This window comes from Mobula hypostoma, chromosome 11 (genome assembly GCF_963921235.1).
Source record: "Mobula hypostoma chromosome 11, sMobHyp1.1, whole genome shotgun sequence".
NCBI lineage: Eukaryota > Metazoa > Chordata > Chondrichthyes > Myliobatiformes > Myliobatidae > Mobula > Mobula hypostoma.
In genome coordinates, this window is record NC_086107.1 from 96,636,509 (window position 1) to 96,654,619 (window position 18,111).

The 18,111-nt window shown below is 45.0% G+C and overlaps 1 protein-coding gene across 5 annotated transcripts in view; it reads left to right on the plus strand.

Annotated features, from left to right (window-relative positions):
- The window catches only part of LOC134354365 (ICOS ligand-like), a 64,437-nt gene that overhangs the window by 20,954 nt on the left and 25,372 nt on the right, over positions 1 to 18,111 (plus strand). For 3 of the 5 annotated variants that reach the window (XM_063063320.1, XM_063063319.1, XM_063063321.1), the window contains exons 3-4: positions 2,551 to 2,612; positions 8,806 to 9,150. In XM_063063320.1, coding sequence (XP_062919390.1) covers positions 2,551 to 2,612; positions 8,806 to 9,150 — 407 coding nt within the window. The remainder of the gene's footprint in view (positions 1 to 2,550; positions 2,613 to 8,805; positions 9,151 to 18,111) is intronic. The other 2 variants (XM_063063322.1, XM_063063323.1) reach the window with 2 other exon arrangements.

The window sequence follows — 18,111 nt, forward strand, 5'->3', positions numbered from 1 at the left end:
TTGCAGGTAGATAAGGTGGTGAAGAAGGTTTACATGATGCTTGCCTTCATTATCTGGGGCACATTATATAGGAATAAGGAGGGTGTGGTTAAATTTTATAGAACATTAGTTATACCACAGATGGGGTACTGTGTATACTGTAGGAAGGATATGATTGGACTGGAGAGTTGCAAGGAAAGTTCACCAGGATGTTTCCTGGATGGAATGTTTGAGTTACGATGGGGGATTGGATGGGCTGGGTCTTGTTTGCCTTGTAGCGGGGAAGGCTGAGGATTGTCCTGGTAGAGGTATACAAATTATGAGAGGCATTGGTAGGGTGCATGGTAGGAAGCCTTTACCCATAACAGAGGTGTCTAAAACTAGAGGCTGTGTTTAGACACTGGAGGCTGTGGTGGAACAAAGGACTCTACAGAAAATCCTGACAATTCTGGACAATGTTTCTCACCCTCTGCTTGCCACCTTGGCTGAACAGAGGAGCATTTTTAGTAATAGATAACAGCACTGCTCCAAAGAGCGCTATATGAGGTCATTTTTACCCTTGGCCATTTGGCTCTATAATGAGTCAACCTATAGCTGGGGAAGTGATGACCTCCCCCTGTTAGACTGTTTGAGGTAACTTATTTTTTACTCTTTCTTACTTCTCTTCTAATATTTGTATACTGTATCTGTGCACTCGTGATGATACTATGACACTGTAGATACCTGGGGATGAATAAAGTATCTACAGTAACTATTTATCTATCTTTAGGGTAAGAGCTTTAGTGGGGATATGATGCAGAGGGTGATTGGAATCTGGAACACATTTCTTGAGTGGGTGGTGAAGGCGGATCCTCCCTCCAGGTTCTGCATCAGCTGCCTCAACGACCCCAGAACAGCTTCCTCCCTTCCACCGTCAGATCTATGAACTGTCCAGGGACACTATCTCATTATCCATTATTGTGCCAAGATGAGGCCGCCCTCACGGAGGAGGAGAAACACCTTATATTCCGTCTGGGTAGCCTACCACCTAATGGCATGAATATCAATTTCTCCTTCCTTTAAAAACATTTCTCCTCCCCCTCTCCTCTTCTTCTATTCCACTCTTGGCCTCTTGCCTTTTCTCACCTGTCTATCGCCTCCCCTGGGTCCCTCCTCTTTCTTTTTCTCCCATGGTCTACTCTCCTCTCCTATCAGATTCCTTCCTCTCCAGCCCTTGACCTTTCCCACCCACCTGGCTTCACCTATCACCTTCCAGCTATCCTCCTTCCCCTCCCCCCACCTGTTTATTCTGGCGTCTTCCCCCTTCCTTCTCGGTCCTGAAGAAGGGTCTCGGCCCGAAACGTTGACTGTTTGTTCTTTGCCTGACCTGCTGAGTTCCTCCAGCATTTAGTGTGTGTTGGATTTTCAGCATCAATAGAATCTCTCGTGTTTCTCATTATCCCTTTTATTTTTGCACTATTTATTTATTTTATAGTTTATAGTAATTTAAGTCTTTGTAAAACGACAAACCTTCTCATGTAAGACAGTGATGGTAAAGCTGATTCTGATTCTGATTCATATAGTTTTTGTGCTTTGGAGCTTTGATCACAGCAAACTGTAAAGCCCACAGGATGCAAAACATGAGGAAACGTGAGAGTAACAAATAATTGATCATAAATGAGGACTTCAATTCCATCTGCCTTCTTACTTCTTTTTATTGAAGAAGCACCTAGAGTACAGGAACTTGTCTGTTATGTTGGCATTGTATAAGGCGTTGCTGAGGCCTAAGTTGGAGTATTGTGTGCAGTTTTAGTTGCCTACCGACAGGGAAGATGGTCAATAAGGTTGAAAGAGTACAGAGAGTACATTTCCAAGGATGTTGGCAGGACTGGAGGACCTGAAAGATTGAATAGGTGAGGACTTCATTCCTTGGAACATAGAAAAATGAGCAGAGATTTCATAGAAGTATACAAAATTATGTGGTATTGATAGAGTAAATGCAAGCAGGCTTTTCTACTGAGGCTGGATGGGGCTGCAACTAGAAGTCATGGGTTAAGGGTGAAAGGTGAAAAGTTTAAGGGGGTCATGAGGGGAAACGTCTTCACTCAGAGGGTCATGAGAGTGGAACAAGCTGCCAGCACAAATGGTGCACATGAGCTCAATTTCAACGTATAAGAGAGGTTTGGATAGGTATGTGAGTGATAGGAGTCGGGAGATCTCTGGTCCCGGTGTGGGTCGATGGGAGTAGGTGGTTTAAATGGTTTGGCATGGACTAGATGGGCCAAAGGGCCTGTTTCTGTGCTGTACTTTTCCGTGACTCTATTATCTAATGATAAGCACCTGGATCAGCAAGGCATTGAATGCTACATCCCAAGTACTGGGGAAATGGAATTCATGTAGATAGATGGTTGATGTTAGCATAAACCTGATAGGCTGAAGTTCCTATTTCAATGCTGCATCACTCCTCGACTCCCCAGAACTGATTCTACATTGAATCATTGAGAAGAATGTTTAATTTTTGTCATAGATGTGTTGTCAGTGACTTATAAATGGATTCACCTTTGAAATATCAATTCATTTGCTTTGCCTTAGGGTGACCCGGCTGACGCTTGGGCTGTTTGGATCGGGAATATTGCTTTTGTGTTGCAGAGCAGGTAAAAATGCATTTTCAGTTCTTCATAATGGTACACCAGATTGCCTCTATGCATGATTCTCCTATCGTGTACAGCACACCAATCTTTTCCGCACACCCGTTCCAGTACCAGAGTGTGGGACATGCACCTGGGCAGGATCTCGATCCCAGCCGAATTATCTCTCCCTTTCCTTGGAGTTTCAGAACTCCCTCAAAAGGGATCACTATGTGGGAACTGATCACTACAGGACGATGCTAATCTGCCCACGTTTTGAGCTGTCGTTACAGCAGGGCAGACAGAACAAAGATCTCCCTAAGAACTCCCTAAGGGCACTTCGGGCCGAGTTTTTTTTTCTGGGATTATTTTGAGGCACCGAAAATGTTGTCTTTGGCCACTTTCTTGAATCAGAATGACTCAGTTCTCCAGGAGGCAGAACATATTACTTCACCCGTCTGCATGGCTCAGAGTTGGTGTATGTAGCCTAGTTACGCATGGAGGATGCAGCTGTTCAAGCGAACAACTGTTTGGACATCCTAAATTCTTTAATTATGAGCCTTTACTTTTTTTAAATTTCACCATCCAAACGTTAACATGACAACATCTGCAGATGCTAGAGATCCAAAGCGACCCGCACAAAATGCTGGAGGAACTCAGCAGGCCGGGCAGCATTCATGGGAAAGAGTAAACAGTCGATGTTTTGGGCCGAGACCCTTCATCAGGACTGGAAGAAGGAGAAGTACAAGGTTGTAGGTGACAGGTGAAGCTGGGAGAGGGGGAGAGGGTGAAAGAAGACAGAGTAAGAAGGTGGGGGGAGGGGAGGAAGAAGTACAAGGTGGTAGGTGACGAAGTGAAACCAAGAGCGGGGGAGGCGGTGAAGTAAAGAGCTGGGAAGTTGATTGGTGAATGAGATAAAGGTCTGGAGAAGGGGGAATCTGACAGGAGAGGGTACAGCACTATGGAAGAAAGGGAAGAGGGAGAAGCACCAGAGGGAGGTGTTGGGCAGGTAGGCAGGTAAGGTGAGAGAGGGAAGTGGGAGCAGGAGATGGTGAAGGAGAGAGGGTCGCAACTACTGGAAGTTCGAGAAATCGATGTTCAAACGTTATTGTCTCCTGAAAGAGGCAACCATGTAAAAAGTATCCATAGAGCTCAGAGATCCTTTCCAGCTCTACCCCAGGTTATATCCTGCTTCCCATCCTATTAACCAGCTGTCTATCTGTCCTTGTGGACTGTGCTCAATGGCTGAAGATTATTTGGAAGCTGTTTTCTGTGGGAGAATGTCCTATTTATTAGTATTTGCTCCACAGATCAGGTGACATAAGGATGTTCACCAGAATCTGGAAAGGAAAAGAGCTTACCAGGTCTTTTACCAAACATTTTAATTCTGATTCCCATTCCCGTTCCGACATGTCGGTCCATGACCTCCTCTTGTGTCACGATGAGGCCACCTTCAGGAGCAGTAGCACCTTGTATTCCATCTAGGTAGCCTCCAACCTGATGGCATGAATATCAATTTCTCCTTCCGTCAAAAAAAAAGTTACTCTCTCCCTCCCTCCTATCTTCTTCTATTCTGCACTCTGGCCTTTTACCTCTTCTTACCTGCCTATCATCCTCCTCTGGGTCCCTTCTTCCTTCCCTTTCTCCCATGATCCACTCTCCTCTCCTATCAGATTCCTTCCTCTCCAGCCCTTTACCTTTTCCACCCACCTGGCTTCACCTATCACCTTTAAGCTATCCTCCTTCCCCTCCCCTCTCCCCTACCTTTTTATTCTGGCCTCTTCCCCCTTGATTTCCAGTCCTGAAGAAGGATCTCAACCCGAAACATCAACTGTTCATTCACTTCCATAGATGCTGCCTGACCTGCTGAGTTCCTCCAGCATGTTGTGTGTGTTGCTTTCTGGTTTGCAGAAAACATTAAGCCACTTTCATCAAACCCTGCAATGGTATGCACTTCCTGTTAGGCAGATACTTGGGGTGAGGGTGATTTGCTCACAGTAGGATTCTCCAAGTTCCTATGTGGCCGAGGAGCTTGCAGGCCACTTGTCTTTCGTAGCTGGTGGGGCAGGTTGTACTTGATAGGGAGGGAGGGTGAGTCGCTAAGGATGTTCTGTCCTTGCGGCTCTGTGGGGCAGTGGTCTGGGTTCAATTCCCGCCTCTGCCTGTAAGGAGTTTGCACGTTCTCCCCGTGACCGCGCGGGTTTCCTCCGGGTGCTCCGGTTTCCTCCCACAGTCCAAAGACGTACCCGTTGGTAGGTTAATTAGGCATTGTAATTTGTCCTGTGATTAGGCTAGGGTTAAATCGGGGGATTACTGGGCAGCTCAAAGATCTGGAAGGGCTTATTCGTGCTGTATCTCAATCAATCAATCAATCAATCAATCAATAAACTTCTATAAATTCTCAGTCTAGAGACACAAGTTACTCAGTGCCTTTCCTGATGCTTTTTCTACACTTTAGGTGACTGTATGCCGGGCTTTCCTGTGAAGAAGTCACATATTTTCACTGAGATACTGTGAAGGCCATGAAGTTTGCCTTGAATGCTTTAGAGTTGGCAGAACTTGGAGTAGAGTGCTTGCTTCAAGAGGCATGCAGACAGCATGAGAACCACCAAGAGCTGGTTCAGTCATAGGAATGACAGAAAATGACAGTACAGAGGAAATGAGCCCTTTGGCCCATCATGCTATGCATTCTCATCTACACCAATCCCGTCTGCCTGCATTAGGTCTGAATACATCTGTGTCTTTTTCTATTCAGATGCCTGTCAAAAATTCAGGTTGCTTCTGATTCCAGCATCTCTTCTAAGCAGCACATTTCAGAAGTAAAACGAAACTTTCCCCTCTCATCTTACACCATAATCTCTTGATTTTGGTATTAACCACTACCTTAGAAGAGAGATTCTGATTGTCTATGTCTTTCATAACTATATATAATTCTATCAGCTCACCCCGCAGCTCCCTTCATTCCTGGAGAAACAAGCTCAGGCTATTCAATCTCTCCCCACAAGTAAACTCCTACAATCTAGGCAACATTCTGGTGAATCCCATCCCCACTCTCTCCAGCATTTTGTCTTGTGTAGTGACCAGAACTGCACACAATGCTAGTAGTGCAGTCGAATCAGTGTTTTTGAAAGTTACAAAACACTGTCCCAACTCTTGTAGCCTACACGATTTTCACCACCCTATCTACCTGTGTTGCCACTTTCCAGAAACTTTGGACTTGGACCCCAAGGTCATAAGCATTCTATAGTGCCCTAGCACCTTACCACTTACTGTGTATACGCTGCCCAAAATGACTTCTCAAAATGTATGATAATGTGCTTGTTGGTCTTCATTTCCATCCGCCACTGCTCCATCTAATCTCCATCCTTCTGTAGCCTTGGATAACCTCCTTTACCAATTGTTTTGTCATCCACAAAATTGCCAGTCATACCTCACATCCGAGTTGTTATTGCATAATCACAAACAACAAAAGTCCCAGCACTGATCTCTGTAGTTTACCACTAGTCACAGACTTCCAGTCAAAAGTGTATCCTTCCGCAACAGTCCTCTGCCTCCTATCATCAAACCAATTTTGGATCCAGTTAGTTAATCCATTTTGACCTTAATCTTTTGGACCAGCCAAGATGTGGGATCTTGTCAAATGCTTTACTGAAGTTCATATGGGCAACATCTACTGCTTTCCTCCTGAAAATAATCAAATTAGTGATGCACAAAGCCATGCTGACTCTCTCTGAGTAGCCCCTGCCTTTTCAAATGTACATAATTCCTATTCCTTAGAATTCTCTCCAACAAATTCTCCACCACTGATGTAAAGCTAATCAACCTGGTTTATCTCTGCTGTCTTTCCTAAATAAAGGAGCAACATTTCTGTCCTCCAATCTCCGGTGGCTAATGAAGAAGTGGACACCTCCGTCATGTTCTCAGCTATCTCCTTCCTAGATCATCCTTGGATAGATTTCATCTTAGCCCTGGGGAGGCCAACCCTTAAGCATGAGTGTGCCACATTTCTGGGCGTATTGTCCTGGGAGAGGATGTTTGCTTATTGGTCCATGCATTCTGTAAAGGGATTTTTAGGGATCTTGCAGTGGCAACATTCGTCCATCTTCAATGCTTTGAAGTTCCTCTTCCATGTTATCTGCATTTCTGCAGTGTGTATGAGGGCAGTGTCCACTGCTGGCCAGTAGACCAGGTTTTTCCTCAGCTGGCTGAAGACTATGCAAGCAAACAGTGGGAAATAGTGAATTTTGTCATTGATGTCTGCCTAGAAGTGGCTCCTGAGAAATGGAAAATGATTCAAATTTTTAGGGTGCAGTTAAGGTTCTTGATTGTTGGTGTGATGTGTGGGAGAGAGGGTTAGTAGAAGATCTGGGTCTTTTAGGTTTCTGTGTTAGGCTGATTCTCTCTTATACCTGAGTGGAGTCATCAGCAATGGCTTGGATCTTGGCCTCTGAATGCGCAAATACACAAATATGTTTTTCACACTCTAACTCGTTGAGAAGTGTTAAGGTGATCTTGGTTCTGGAGTAAAGATGATGAAGGTTGAACATTTTCTCATTCCCTCTGAGTCAGCACCTCTCTAGCTGAAGGTTGTAAGGATTGCGATACAGCATTACAGCAAGAGGAGGTTTCGTTCTTGACCCCAATCTGTACTGGAATTGGAGCAACACGCACAAAATGCTGGAGAAACTCAGCAAGTCAGGCAGCATCTATGAAGAGGAACCTTGGCTTGAAGTATCAAATGTTTACTCCCCTCTATAGATGCTGCCTGACTTGCTGAGTTTCTCTGTAATTTGAACAGTTGTGTAAGATCACAGTTTGCATGCCTTAGCGTCACAGATGCAGAATGGCGACAAATTTCAGAAGAATAAACTCTTCTCGGGCTTCCAGCCAGGTACAGATATCGATTATAACCGGCATTTCGATGACAAACTCTGCCATCTTCTTCAGGGACCATCGAAACTTTGGTTACAATCATTACCTGTACCCGGCTAGAAGCCTGAGAAGAGTTTATTTGTCGTATCTGCCAGGAAAGCACTAGATCAAACTTCTGAAGGTTACCTAGGCTCAAAAACAACCATGTACGGTGGTTAGTTTGCTTCTCTAATTTTTTCTTGGATTTGTTGCATGATAAAGATCATGTCCATTGGAGCTGTTGATAGAAGGGGTCAACATTATGAACCTGGAAAGAATTCTTTGAGGTGAATGGAGGTGGGGGGTGCTTTGCAATGACACTCCCAGTGTCAGGTAGCAGGATGACCCCTGTGTAATTCTGACCAAAGGAACATCATCTTTCTTAAAGATGATACTATTATCGTATCTTTGAGGTCATCTGCCATGTTGGTCCCCTTCTCAGATGTGGGAGACAAGTTGTTATCACGTTCACTCCCATTTTATAGTCACTCTGCAGGAACTTTGTCTGTTCCGGAGACTTACCTTCTCAGCTGGTGGATAGTTCCCTCCATTTGCATCTGGTGTGGTTGCAGATTTCACCAAGCATGAGTCTATCTGATCCATGAATGCATCTCCCGACAAGCTTTGACATATGTGTAGTGGAGAGTGTATTGCCTGGCTGCATCACAGCCTGGTATGGGAACACCAATGCCTTTGAACAGAAAATCCTATAAAAGGTAGTGGATTCAGCCCAGTACATCTCCTAACCTTTGAGCACATCTACGTGAAACACTGCTGCAGGATAGTAGCATCCAGCATTAAGGATCTTTACCACCCTGGCCATGCTCTTTTCTTGCTGCTGTCATCAGGTAGAAGGTACAAGAGCCTCAGGACTCGGACCACCAGGTTCAAGAACAGTTACTGCTCCTCACCCATCAGGCTCTTGAATGAAAGAGGAAAACTATACTCACTTGCCTGTCCATTGAAATATTCCCACAATGAATGATCTCACTTTAAGGACTCTTTATCTTGTTATTTCATGTTCTCATTATTTATTGCTATTCATTTATATTTGCATTTGTTTTCTTTTCGATGCTCTACCTGATCTTTCATTGGTTCTGTTTAGAGTTACTGTTCTATAGATTTACTGGGTATGCCCGCAGGAAAAAGAATCTGAGGATGTATACTGTATGTGATATATACAGTATGTACTCCTGATGATAAAATTTACTTTGAACTTTCTTCTCCAGAAGTTCGTTACCCTTAATGGTTAACATACTTCAGAATCAGCAAACCACACTTACACATATTTTTTGTTATTTTCTCCCAGAATCATTGACTCCCCTTACCGTGACAGGAATTGTTGGAGAAAGTTCTCTTCTGCCTTGCATGAACACCGAGTTGGGAAAAAAAGTCAATAATGAGATACGTGTTTACTGGCAAGTGGCGTCCCAGTGCATTTATGCCTTTTACTCAGGTCAGGAACATCCCGACCAGAACTACAGCCACAGAGCAAAGCTATTTTCCACAGAATTTAAACAAGGTAACTTCTCCCTCCTTCTGACTGACCTCCAAGTGAGTGACGAAGCCAAGTACATCTGCCTCATTCAGTTGAAAACGCTGTCTTTGAATTACGACGTGGTACTAAAAGTTACAGTTACATTGCAAATAGCAGGTAAAGATTTGCTTCTTGTTTTTAAACTTTTCTCGATCAGAGCAAGGGTAGTGACAAATTGGAAGGGAAAGCCAAATTGAAAGGGTTTGCCGTATATTATGGAAAACGGAGCTTGCTTAAGAAATGGGGTAAACACACAAAGGAGCAGGAGGAACTCGGTGTGCCAGGCAGCATCTGTGTAGTGAAGTGGACAATCGATGCTTTGGGTCGAAACCCTTCAGCAGAACTTGTGTTTGAAATGGGCGTGTCACTTCCTATGTTGTAGATGGCAGTTGCTCCTCTAATGGTGCAGTGTACAGGGAGGGTCTCCAGTGCAAGTTTGTTTGGACCCAGCAGTAGGTGATTATAGATAGATCCCGGTTGCAGACCGGGACGGTTCTTGGACAAGAAAAAAACAGAGCGGTGACCAGTGCTTTGTATAAAAGATCAAGAATTTATTAAGCACAAAATTGCATACTTAACCATGGGCAAGAATGCCTGAATGCCCTTGGCCTTTGAAAGTACCCCAGAGACAGTGGTATGTTCTGCTGGTAGCTCTCAGTCATGCCTTCCAAATCAGTGCAAATACCTCTCCTATGTTATTCCTCAATCCTCAGACTCTATCAATGTCCTCACTTAGTTTGTAAAAGGTCCACTGGTTTTCTTGGTTCTAGTGTTTAATTATTGCACACCCACCATGGACTAACTTTCTCACCCCACCCAGCTTGGAAGCTAATTGCAATTTGGCCTGTTCACAGATTCTATGTTTCTACATGTTCAATTTCTCTGCTTTTACATGTAAGTAAATTAATGAAAGTTATGTGCTTTTTTTTTCCTCAAAAGATTGTTGTACCTGTGGAAGTGCGTTTATTAACACTTTCTTGAAGAGTCATTTGGTTTACAAAGCTTGGATTTCAGATATTTGTGGACTCAAGAATTTCAGGCTGATGGTTTGTTATGTTACTAAGATGAGATAATGTATAGGACCAGCCAAAGGCTATGAAAGACAGTGTAGATTCATAGAAGCATACAGCACAGAAATAGTTCATTCAGTCTGACTCATCCATTTTGACCAAGTAGCCCATATAACTGAATCTCACTGCCTCCATTTGGACCATAATCACATTAAATCTTTTCTCTCCATGTACCTCCTAGATTTTGTGATCTCCTGGAATTTATTCATCTTCCAGTGTTAGGAACTTCTCTTATATTCCTTCAAATGTTCAAAGGTTCAAAGCACATTTATTATCAAAGAAAGTATAAATTATACACCTTGAAATTTGTCTGCTTGCAGGCAGCCACAAAGCAAGAAACCCGAATAACCGAATTTAAAAAAAGACCAGAAAACCACTGTGCAGAGAAAGAGAGAGAGAGAAAAAAAACCCGGATGATGCAAACTACAGAAGCAAGCCAATGGCATTCTGAACCAGACTGAACCATCAGGAGCAGCTGGAGTAGGTCCGAATTCATCACAGCAGCGGGGCAAAAATGCACAGCAACCAGATCAGTTCGCAGCCTTGACGCCGCGGAAAAGGGAATGAACATTCTTAGGAGATGACGCGAAATCAGCCCCACCCTCGCCTCTGTACCTGACACTCAGGCTTCCAGTCTACCTGTGCTGATGTTTAAATTGTTCAGGCTCTGAGAAGTGCCTCGCTCTAGGACCTGTAGCGACACACCCAGACTGCAAAGCCCGAAGCCCGAATCGCTCGGCGCTTGGGGTGATCCAACCTCGCACCTGGGTTAGGGGTGGACAGGCATCAAAACTCTCCCCTCATCGACTGCTCTCCAAATCGCTCACTCTAACTGCGACAGCGATACCATCTCCATCTGCAACCCCGGCTCAAACATGTTGCGCTTCGCAATGCCCCTGCACGGCTCACCCCCCACCCCTGAACCAGCCTCCCTTCTTCCTTCCTCCTCACTGTGGTGATTTGCTTCAGAAAATATGTTATAGGTAGTGTTATTTATTCATTTAAATAGGACTAAAGTAAATTGTCTCTCAGGAAATTACATGGTTGTTGGGGTAAGGTTTAATAGTACGTAGAGACTACAGCATGTCAAGTTTACTGTCATTCAACCGTACACATATCTACCGCCAAGCGAGTCAACGTCGCTCTGGACCAAGGTGAACAACACAGTACATATATCTCACACACACATAACATATAAAGTAATATTACCACAAATAATAAGGTGCATGTGCAATTCAAGTTTAAAAATTGAGCAGCATTACTCTACTAGCACCTCATTGGTGAAGAGTCCTGCTTGGTAGCAGTGAATGCAGTAGTCCTATGGCCTGGGGGGAAGAAGCTTTTTCCCATCCTAACAGTTCTTGTCCTAATGTTATGATGTCTCCTGCCTGATAGTTGGTGGGGGTGGGGTGGGTTCTTGTCTCAATCTCCTCAGGATGTGGAGATGCTGCTGTGCTTTTTCGACCAAAGAGGTGGTGTTGAGGGTCCAGGTGAGATCGCGTGTTGTGTGCACTCCCAGAAAGGAGCCGTGTATGATGTACAGGGAGGAGTGGTCAGCCTCCCCCTTCCTGGAGTCCATAATCATCTCTTTGGTCTTGTCCACTTTGAAACTCGAGCTGTTGCCTTGCTTGTAGATGAATAAATAAGCGATGATTCTTTCAATATTCCTTCACTGAATGTCGGCCTTGTTGGGAGGCTGGCATTTACTTCCCTATTCCAAATTGCCTGTTGAATGAAAGTTTAAAGAAATAGATTCTCAAGTAAGCTTGGCTATGGGGAGAAAAGTCTTTGATGTCCTCCCAGCATTTCCCTGGTGAATCTACCAGACACTGTCGTAGGATGGGTTTCTTTTCCTGCCGGTCTGTTTTTACAGGGCATCAGTAAGTGAGTTACGACTGGCCAGATGCACACAAGTCCCAAGGAAACAGATTTAAGAAAGGCTAAAATTCCTTAATCTTTACTTAAGGTCAAGAGATTACAAGTTTAACATCTCAGCTCACGCTGTGCTGCTGTTCCTTCTCAAATCCCCTGCTCTTGAAGTAAGGGGGAACGTATTCTCATTCCAGAGGTCAGTCCACTGATGATCTGATAAACATGATGTCTGGTGACTAACCAAGCCACCCTTTCCATGGCTTTAATATGTCCGTGGCTGAGTTTTAAGACGAACAACGCACATAAGGAGCTCAAATTGGAACTACCCTTCCATCAGCATACAAAACGGAGACCTCCCCCTCCTGCTCTGTGATTACTGAAGCCTGCTAATTGTACATTGACTTGAAAAGACGTGTTGGTAGCTCCTCCAGGAACTCATTGTGATCTTCAATATGGAACCTGTTTGGATCAGTAATTGGCATTCGCGTTCAAGCGAGCTCTCTGACTCACTCAACAGTTTTTGAATAACAGCATTCAATAGGCTCTTGGCTGACAGCCAGACAAGGAGCTCTATTTAAAAGTAGCATTGTGAATGCAATACACTTGAGGACAGTCAAAACCAAAGGCCTATCCCACCTTCTGTGTTCCCCTCGTCCCCTGCCTCCCTGCCCCTCTCCCCCATTCACCCCACTTCCACACTCCCCCTCTGGCTCCTTGCTCCCTCTCATGCCTTGACTTTATCCATCCCGTTTCTCCCTTTCTCCCCTCTCCTCCCCTTCCCCTTCTCTCCCTCCTCTCTCCCCTTCCCTCCCCTGGCCCCTCTCCCCCACTCTCCCCACTCCCACTCACTCCCGCTCTGGTTCCTCGCTCCCTGTCGTGCCCTGACTTTATCCATCCCGTTTCTCCCTTCCTCCTCTCTTCCCCTTCTCTCCCCAATCACTCTCTCTGCTACCCCTCTCTCTCATCTCTCCCCTCTCCTCTCTTCCCATCACGACAATGCATGTGGTTATTAACCTTTAGGTTGATTTCTGGATGCCGGGACCTTGAAGTGCCTCCGACTGTTAGTGAGCAAGCAGTTGGCCATCCTGGCACAGAACTTCTGATGAAGCTCTGTCACTGCTGTCTCTGCAGTTGGTTTATTACTGAGCCGTGTACCGAGATAACAGTGAAAACTTATCCTGCGTACTGTTCACACACACTGCATTGAGGTAGAAGAAGGTAAACCAATACCAGAATTCAGGGTGAGGTGTAAGCAACAAACCGCAAGGAAAAGGCAGCGCAGAGGCATAGCGGTCAGCAGCTCGGCGCGTTCCAGAGATCGGAATTCAATCCGGTGCCGTTCTGTAAGGAGTCTCTGTACGCCCTCCCCCCGGAATGTGTGGGGTTCTCCCCGGGTGCTCCGGTTTCCTCCCACAGTCCAAAGACGTACTGGGCAGGTGAATCGGTCGTTGTAAACTGTCCCGTGATTGGGCTAGGCTTAATCGAGGTTGCTGGGGTGCTGCAGCTCGAAGGGCCGGAAGGGAGTAGTATCACGAAATAAAATAAGTGAAATCATAACGAGATAGATTGCAATGTCAAGAGACCATGTTATTGTGCTAGGGAATTATCCAGTAGTTTTATAATAGCAGGGGTAGTATCTGTCCTTGAGCTCGGACATTTCACATGTGTCAGAGTTCCCCAGACAAGCAGTGTGACAGATAATCTGTACTTTTAGTAGTACTGGCCAGGGGATAAAAACTAGCCAGGGCATGAGGGGAACTCCTTTGATCTGAGTTAAGGTTGTGCTGCGGGATCGCCCTTGATCCGCTTTGTGTAAGATCTCGGCTGACAGACATCGCTCAGTCAGCACCTTGCTGGTGCCTGTGGCCAGACTGCTTTAACGGAAACCACAACCTGACGGATCAAAAGCATAAGGGTTAGCCACCAGATCACACCTTACACCTAGCTCTGCTCCTCTCCCCCTTTGAAGTTGCCTATGTGTCACTGGTCACACACTCCTTCTGGGGACTTTCTGTTGACACCATTCTCTTCTAATGTCTGTTGTGACGGTTTCTGCCAGGTCGCTTCTTTGGGTTGTTTGCACCCAGGCCTCTCTTGCACTGAGTATGAAGTACGGAACAATAACTCGGTGCATGTTCTCTGTGGGATGACGTGGCTTTTTTTCACCACCTTTCAGATGGTGATGAAGGGGCATACAGGAGGGAGATATACCGACTGGTTGAGTGGTGTCCCAGCAACAACCTTTCACCTAATGTCAACAAGACCAAAGAGCTGATTGTGGACTTCCGGAAGGGTAAGATGAGGGAACACGAACCAGTCCCCATCAAGGGATCAGAAGTGGAGAGAGTGAGCAATTTCAAGTTCCTGGGTGTCAAGATCTCTGAGGATCTAACCTGGTCCCAACATATCAATGCAGCTGTAAAGAAGGCAAGACAGCGGCTGTATTTCATTAGGAGATTTGGTTTGTCACCTAAAATACTTGAAAACTTCTACAGATGTACTGTGGAGAGCATTCTGACGGTCTGGTATGGGGCACAGGATTGAAGTAAGTTGCAGAAACTTGCAAAATTAGTCAGGTCCATCATGGGTACAAGGATCCGTAGTATACAGCATCTTCAAGGAGCAGTGCCTCAGGAAGGCAGCATCCATCATTAAGGACCCCCACCACCCAGGACATGCCTTGTTCTCATTGCTACCATCAGGAAGGAGGTACAGAAGCCTGAAGGCGCACACTCAGTGACTCCTGAGCATCTTCTTCCCCTCTGCCATCTGATTTCCAAATGGACATTGAACCCAAGAACACTATATCACTACTTTTTAAAATTACTGTTCTTTGCACTATTTATTTTAACTTACCTATTTAATAGCCATATATATATACTTAATGTAATTCAATTTTTCTCTTCTCTATATTTGCCAGTGATATTAAACCTGGTTCTGCTCTCTCCCCTGTAACTCTTCTCCAGATAGTCTCCTTTGTTGTGAGGAAACGACTAATTCATACTGTTGGCTCCATTTCTTTGGGATTGGACGGGCTAGATGCAGGAAGATTGTTCCCGATGTTGGGGAAGTCCAGAACGAGGGGTCACAGTTTGAGGATAGAGGGGAAGCCTTTTAGGACCGAGATTAGGAAAAACTTCTTCACACAGAGAGTGGTGAATCTGTGGAATTCTCTGCCACAGGAAGCTGTTGAGGCCAGTTCATTGGCTATATTCAAGAGGGAGTTAGATATGGCCCTTGTGGCTACGGGGGTCAGGGGGTATGGAGGGAAGGCTGGGGCGGGGTTCTGAGTTGGATGATTAGCCATGATCATAATAAATGGCGGTGCAGGCTCGAAGGGCCGAATGGCCTACTCCTGCACCTATTTTCTATGTTTTCTATGTTTTCTATGTAAATACATTATCATTTCGAATCAGCGTGGTTTCAAGTTAATGTGGACAGTGCCAAGTTAATGTTGAACTGGGAAATCTGAAGCCTGAGCCCTGGTCAACATTGACAGCACTGTGCTGGTTCTTGTAGTACTTGTAGTGTACTGCAATTAGAGCTGGTGTCTCAAATACAACATAGGACATTACAGCATGGTACAGTACAGGCCTTATGTTGTGCTGATCTTTCAATCTACTCTAAGATAAATCTAATCCTTCCCTCCTACATAGCCCTCCATTTTTCTGTCATCCATGTGTCCATCTAAGGGTTAAAGATTACTAATGTATCTGCCACTACCACTGCCCTGGGCTGCACGTTGCACACAGCCAGCACTGACATCCCCCTACACTTCCTTCCAATCATTTTAAAATGACCCCTCGTATCAACCATTTCTACCCTGGAGAAAAGTCTCTGGCTATCCACTCGACCCAAGCCTCTTATCATCTAACACAGCCCTCATCCTCCTTCACTCCATGGAGAAAAGCCTTAGCTCCCTCAACCCATCCTCATAAGACAGGTCAGCAACTTTGCCATTACAAAGAAGGCACAGGCAGTGCCAATACTTTCTTAGAAGTTTGCAAAGATTCAGCATGTCATCTAAAACTTTGACAAACTTCGATAGATGTACAATGGAGAGTACCCTGACTGCATCACGGCCTGGTATGGAAACACCAATTCCTGGAATGGAAAAGCCAACAAAAAGCAGTAGACACAGCACAGTCTATCATGGTAAAAGCCTCCCCATCATTGAGAAAGTACAAGGAGCATTGTTGTCGGAAAGTAGCATCTATCATCAAGGACCGCTGCCATCCAGGCCATGCTCTCTTCTCACTGCTGCTACCAGGAAAGAAGTACAGGAGCCTCAGGTTCTACACTACCAGGTTCAGGAACAATTATTACCCCTCAACTATCAGGCTCAGCATTTAATATCTTCGTCCCCTCAAAACCAATCTGTGAACTCTAAGACCTGGGCCTCAATGCCTACTTTGCAATTGGATCCTGAATTTCCTCACTGGCAGATCCCAGTCAGTTTAGATTGGCGAAAACATCTCCTCCACAATCTCCATCAGCACAGGACCGCCACAGGGCTGTGTGCTTAGTCCCCTGCTCTTAGCCCTGCTGAAGGGTCTCTGCCCGAAACGTCGACTGTACTCTTTTCCATAGACGCTGCCTAGCCTGCTGAGTTCCTCCAGCATTTTGTGTGTCTCCTCCTGCTCTACTGGCTTTGCACCTATGACAGTGTGGCCAAGTACAGCGCCAACAGCATATATTGAGTTTGCCGATGACACCACTGTTGTGGGCTGAATTAAAGGTGGTGATGAATCAGCAAACAGGAGAGACTGAAAATCTGGCGGAGAGGTGTAATAACACTAACCTCTCACTCAATGTCAGCAAGACCAAGGAACTGATTGTAGACGTCACGAGAGGGAAACCAGAGGTCCATGAGTCAGTAATCATAGGAGGATCAGAGATGGAGAAAGCCAGTTATTTTAAACTCCTGGGTGTCACTATCTCAGAGGACCTATCCTGGACCAATCATATAAATAAAATTGCAAAGAAAGCACAACAGTGCTTCTACTTCCTCATGACCCCGTGGAGGTTTGGCATGTCATCAAAAGCCTTGCGAACTTCTATAGATGTGTGGTAGAAAGTGTGCTGACCGGCTGCATTACAGCCTGGTATGGGGACACCAATGCCTTTGAGCAGAAGATCCTATAAAAGGTAGTAGATTTGGCCCAGTACATCACGGGTAAAGCACTCCCAACCATGGAGCACATCTACATGAAATGTTGCTGTAGAAAAGCAGCATCCATCATCAAAGATCCTCACACCCGAGTCGTGCTCTTTTCTCACTGCTGCCATCAGGTAGAAGTTACAAGTGCCTCAGGGTTCACCCCACCAGGTTCAAGAACAGTTACTACCCCTCAACCATCAGGCTCTTGAACAGAAGGGGCTAACTAAACTCATTCCCACAACTGATGGTCTCACTTTAAGGACTCTTTATCTTGTTATTTCATACTTGTTTATTTATTGCAATGTATTTATATTTGTTTTTGCACGGTTCGTTGTTCATTGATTCTGTTTACAGTTACTGTTCTGTAGATTTGCTACGTATGCCCGCAGGCAAAAGAATCTCAGGGTTGTATGTGGTGACATGTATGTACTCTAATAATATATTTTACTTTGAACTTGAACCAGAGGAGATAACTTTACTCAACTTCACTTGCCCCATCACTGAACTGTTTCCACAACCCTGTGGGCTCACTTTCAAGGACTCTACAATTCAAATTTTTGATATTTATTGCTTTTTTTTTCTTTTTGTATTTGCATAGTTTGTTGTCTTTTGTGTATCGGTTGTATGTCCATCTTTGTTGTGTGCAGTTTTTCGTTGATTCTGTCGTGTTTTCTGTGTACTTACTGTGAATGCCCACATGAAAATGTGTGGTCACATGTATGAACATTGATAACGAATTTACTCTGAGCTTCGAACATGCTCCCTAATCCAGGTAAATCATCTCTGCACCCTCTCTAAAGCTTGCACGTCCTTCCTATAATGAGACGATTGGAATGGAACAGAATATTCCAAGTATGGTGGATCCATGGTTTTATAGAGCTCACAGGTTCAGTCGTGACCTGTGATGGTGTGTTCTCCCTCTGTCTGCATGAACTTCCCCCGGGTTCACTAGTGCTTCCCCCCCCCCACCAGCCC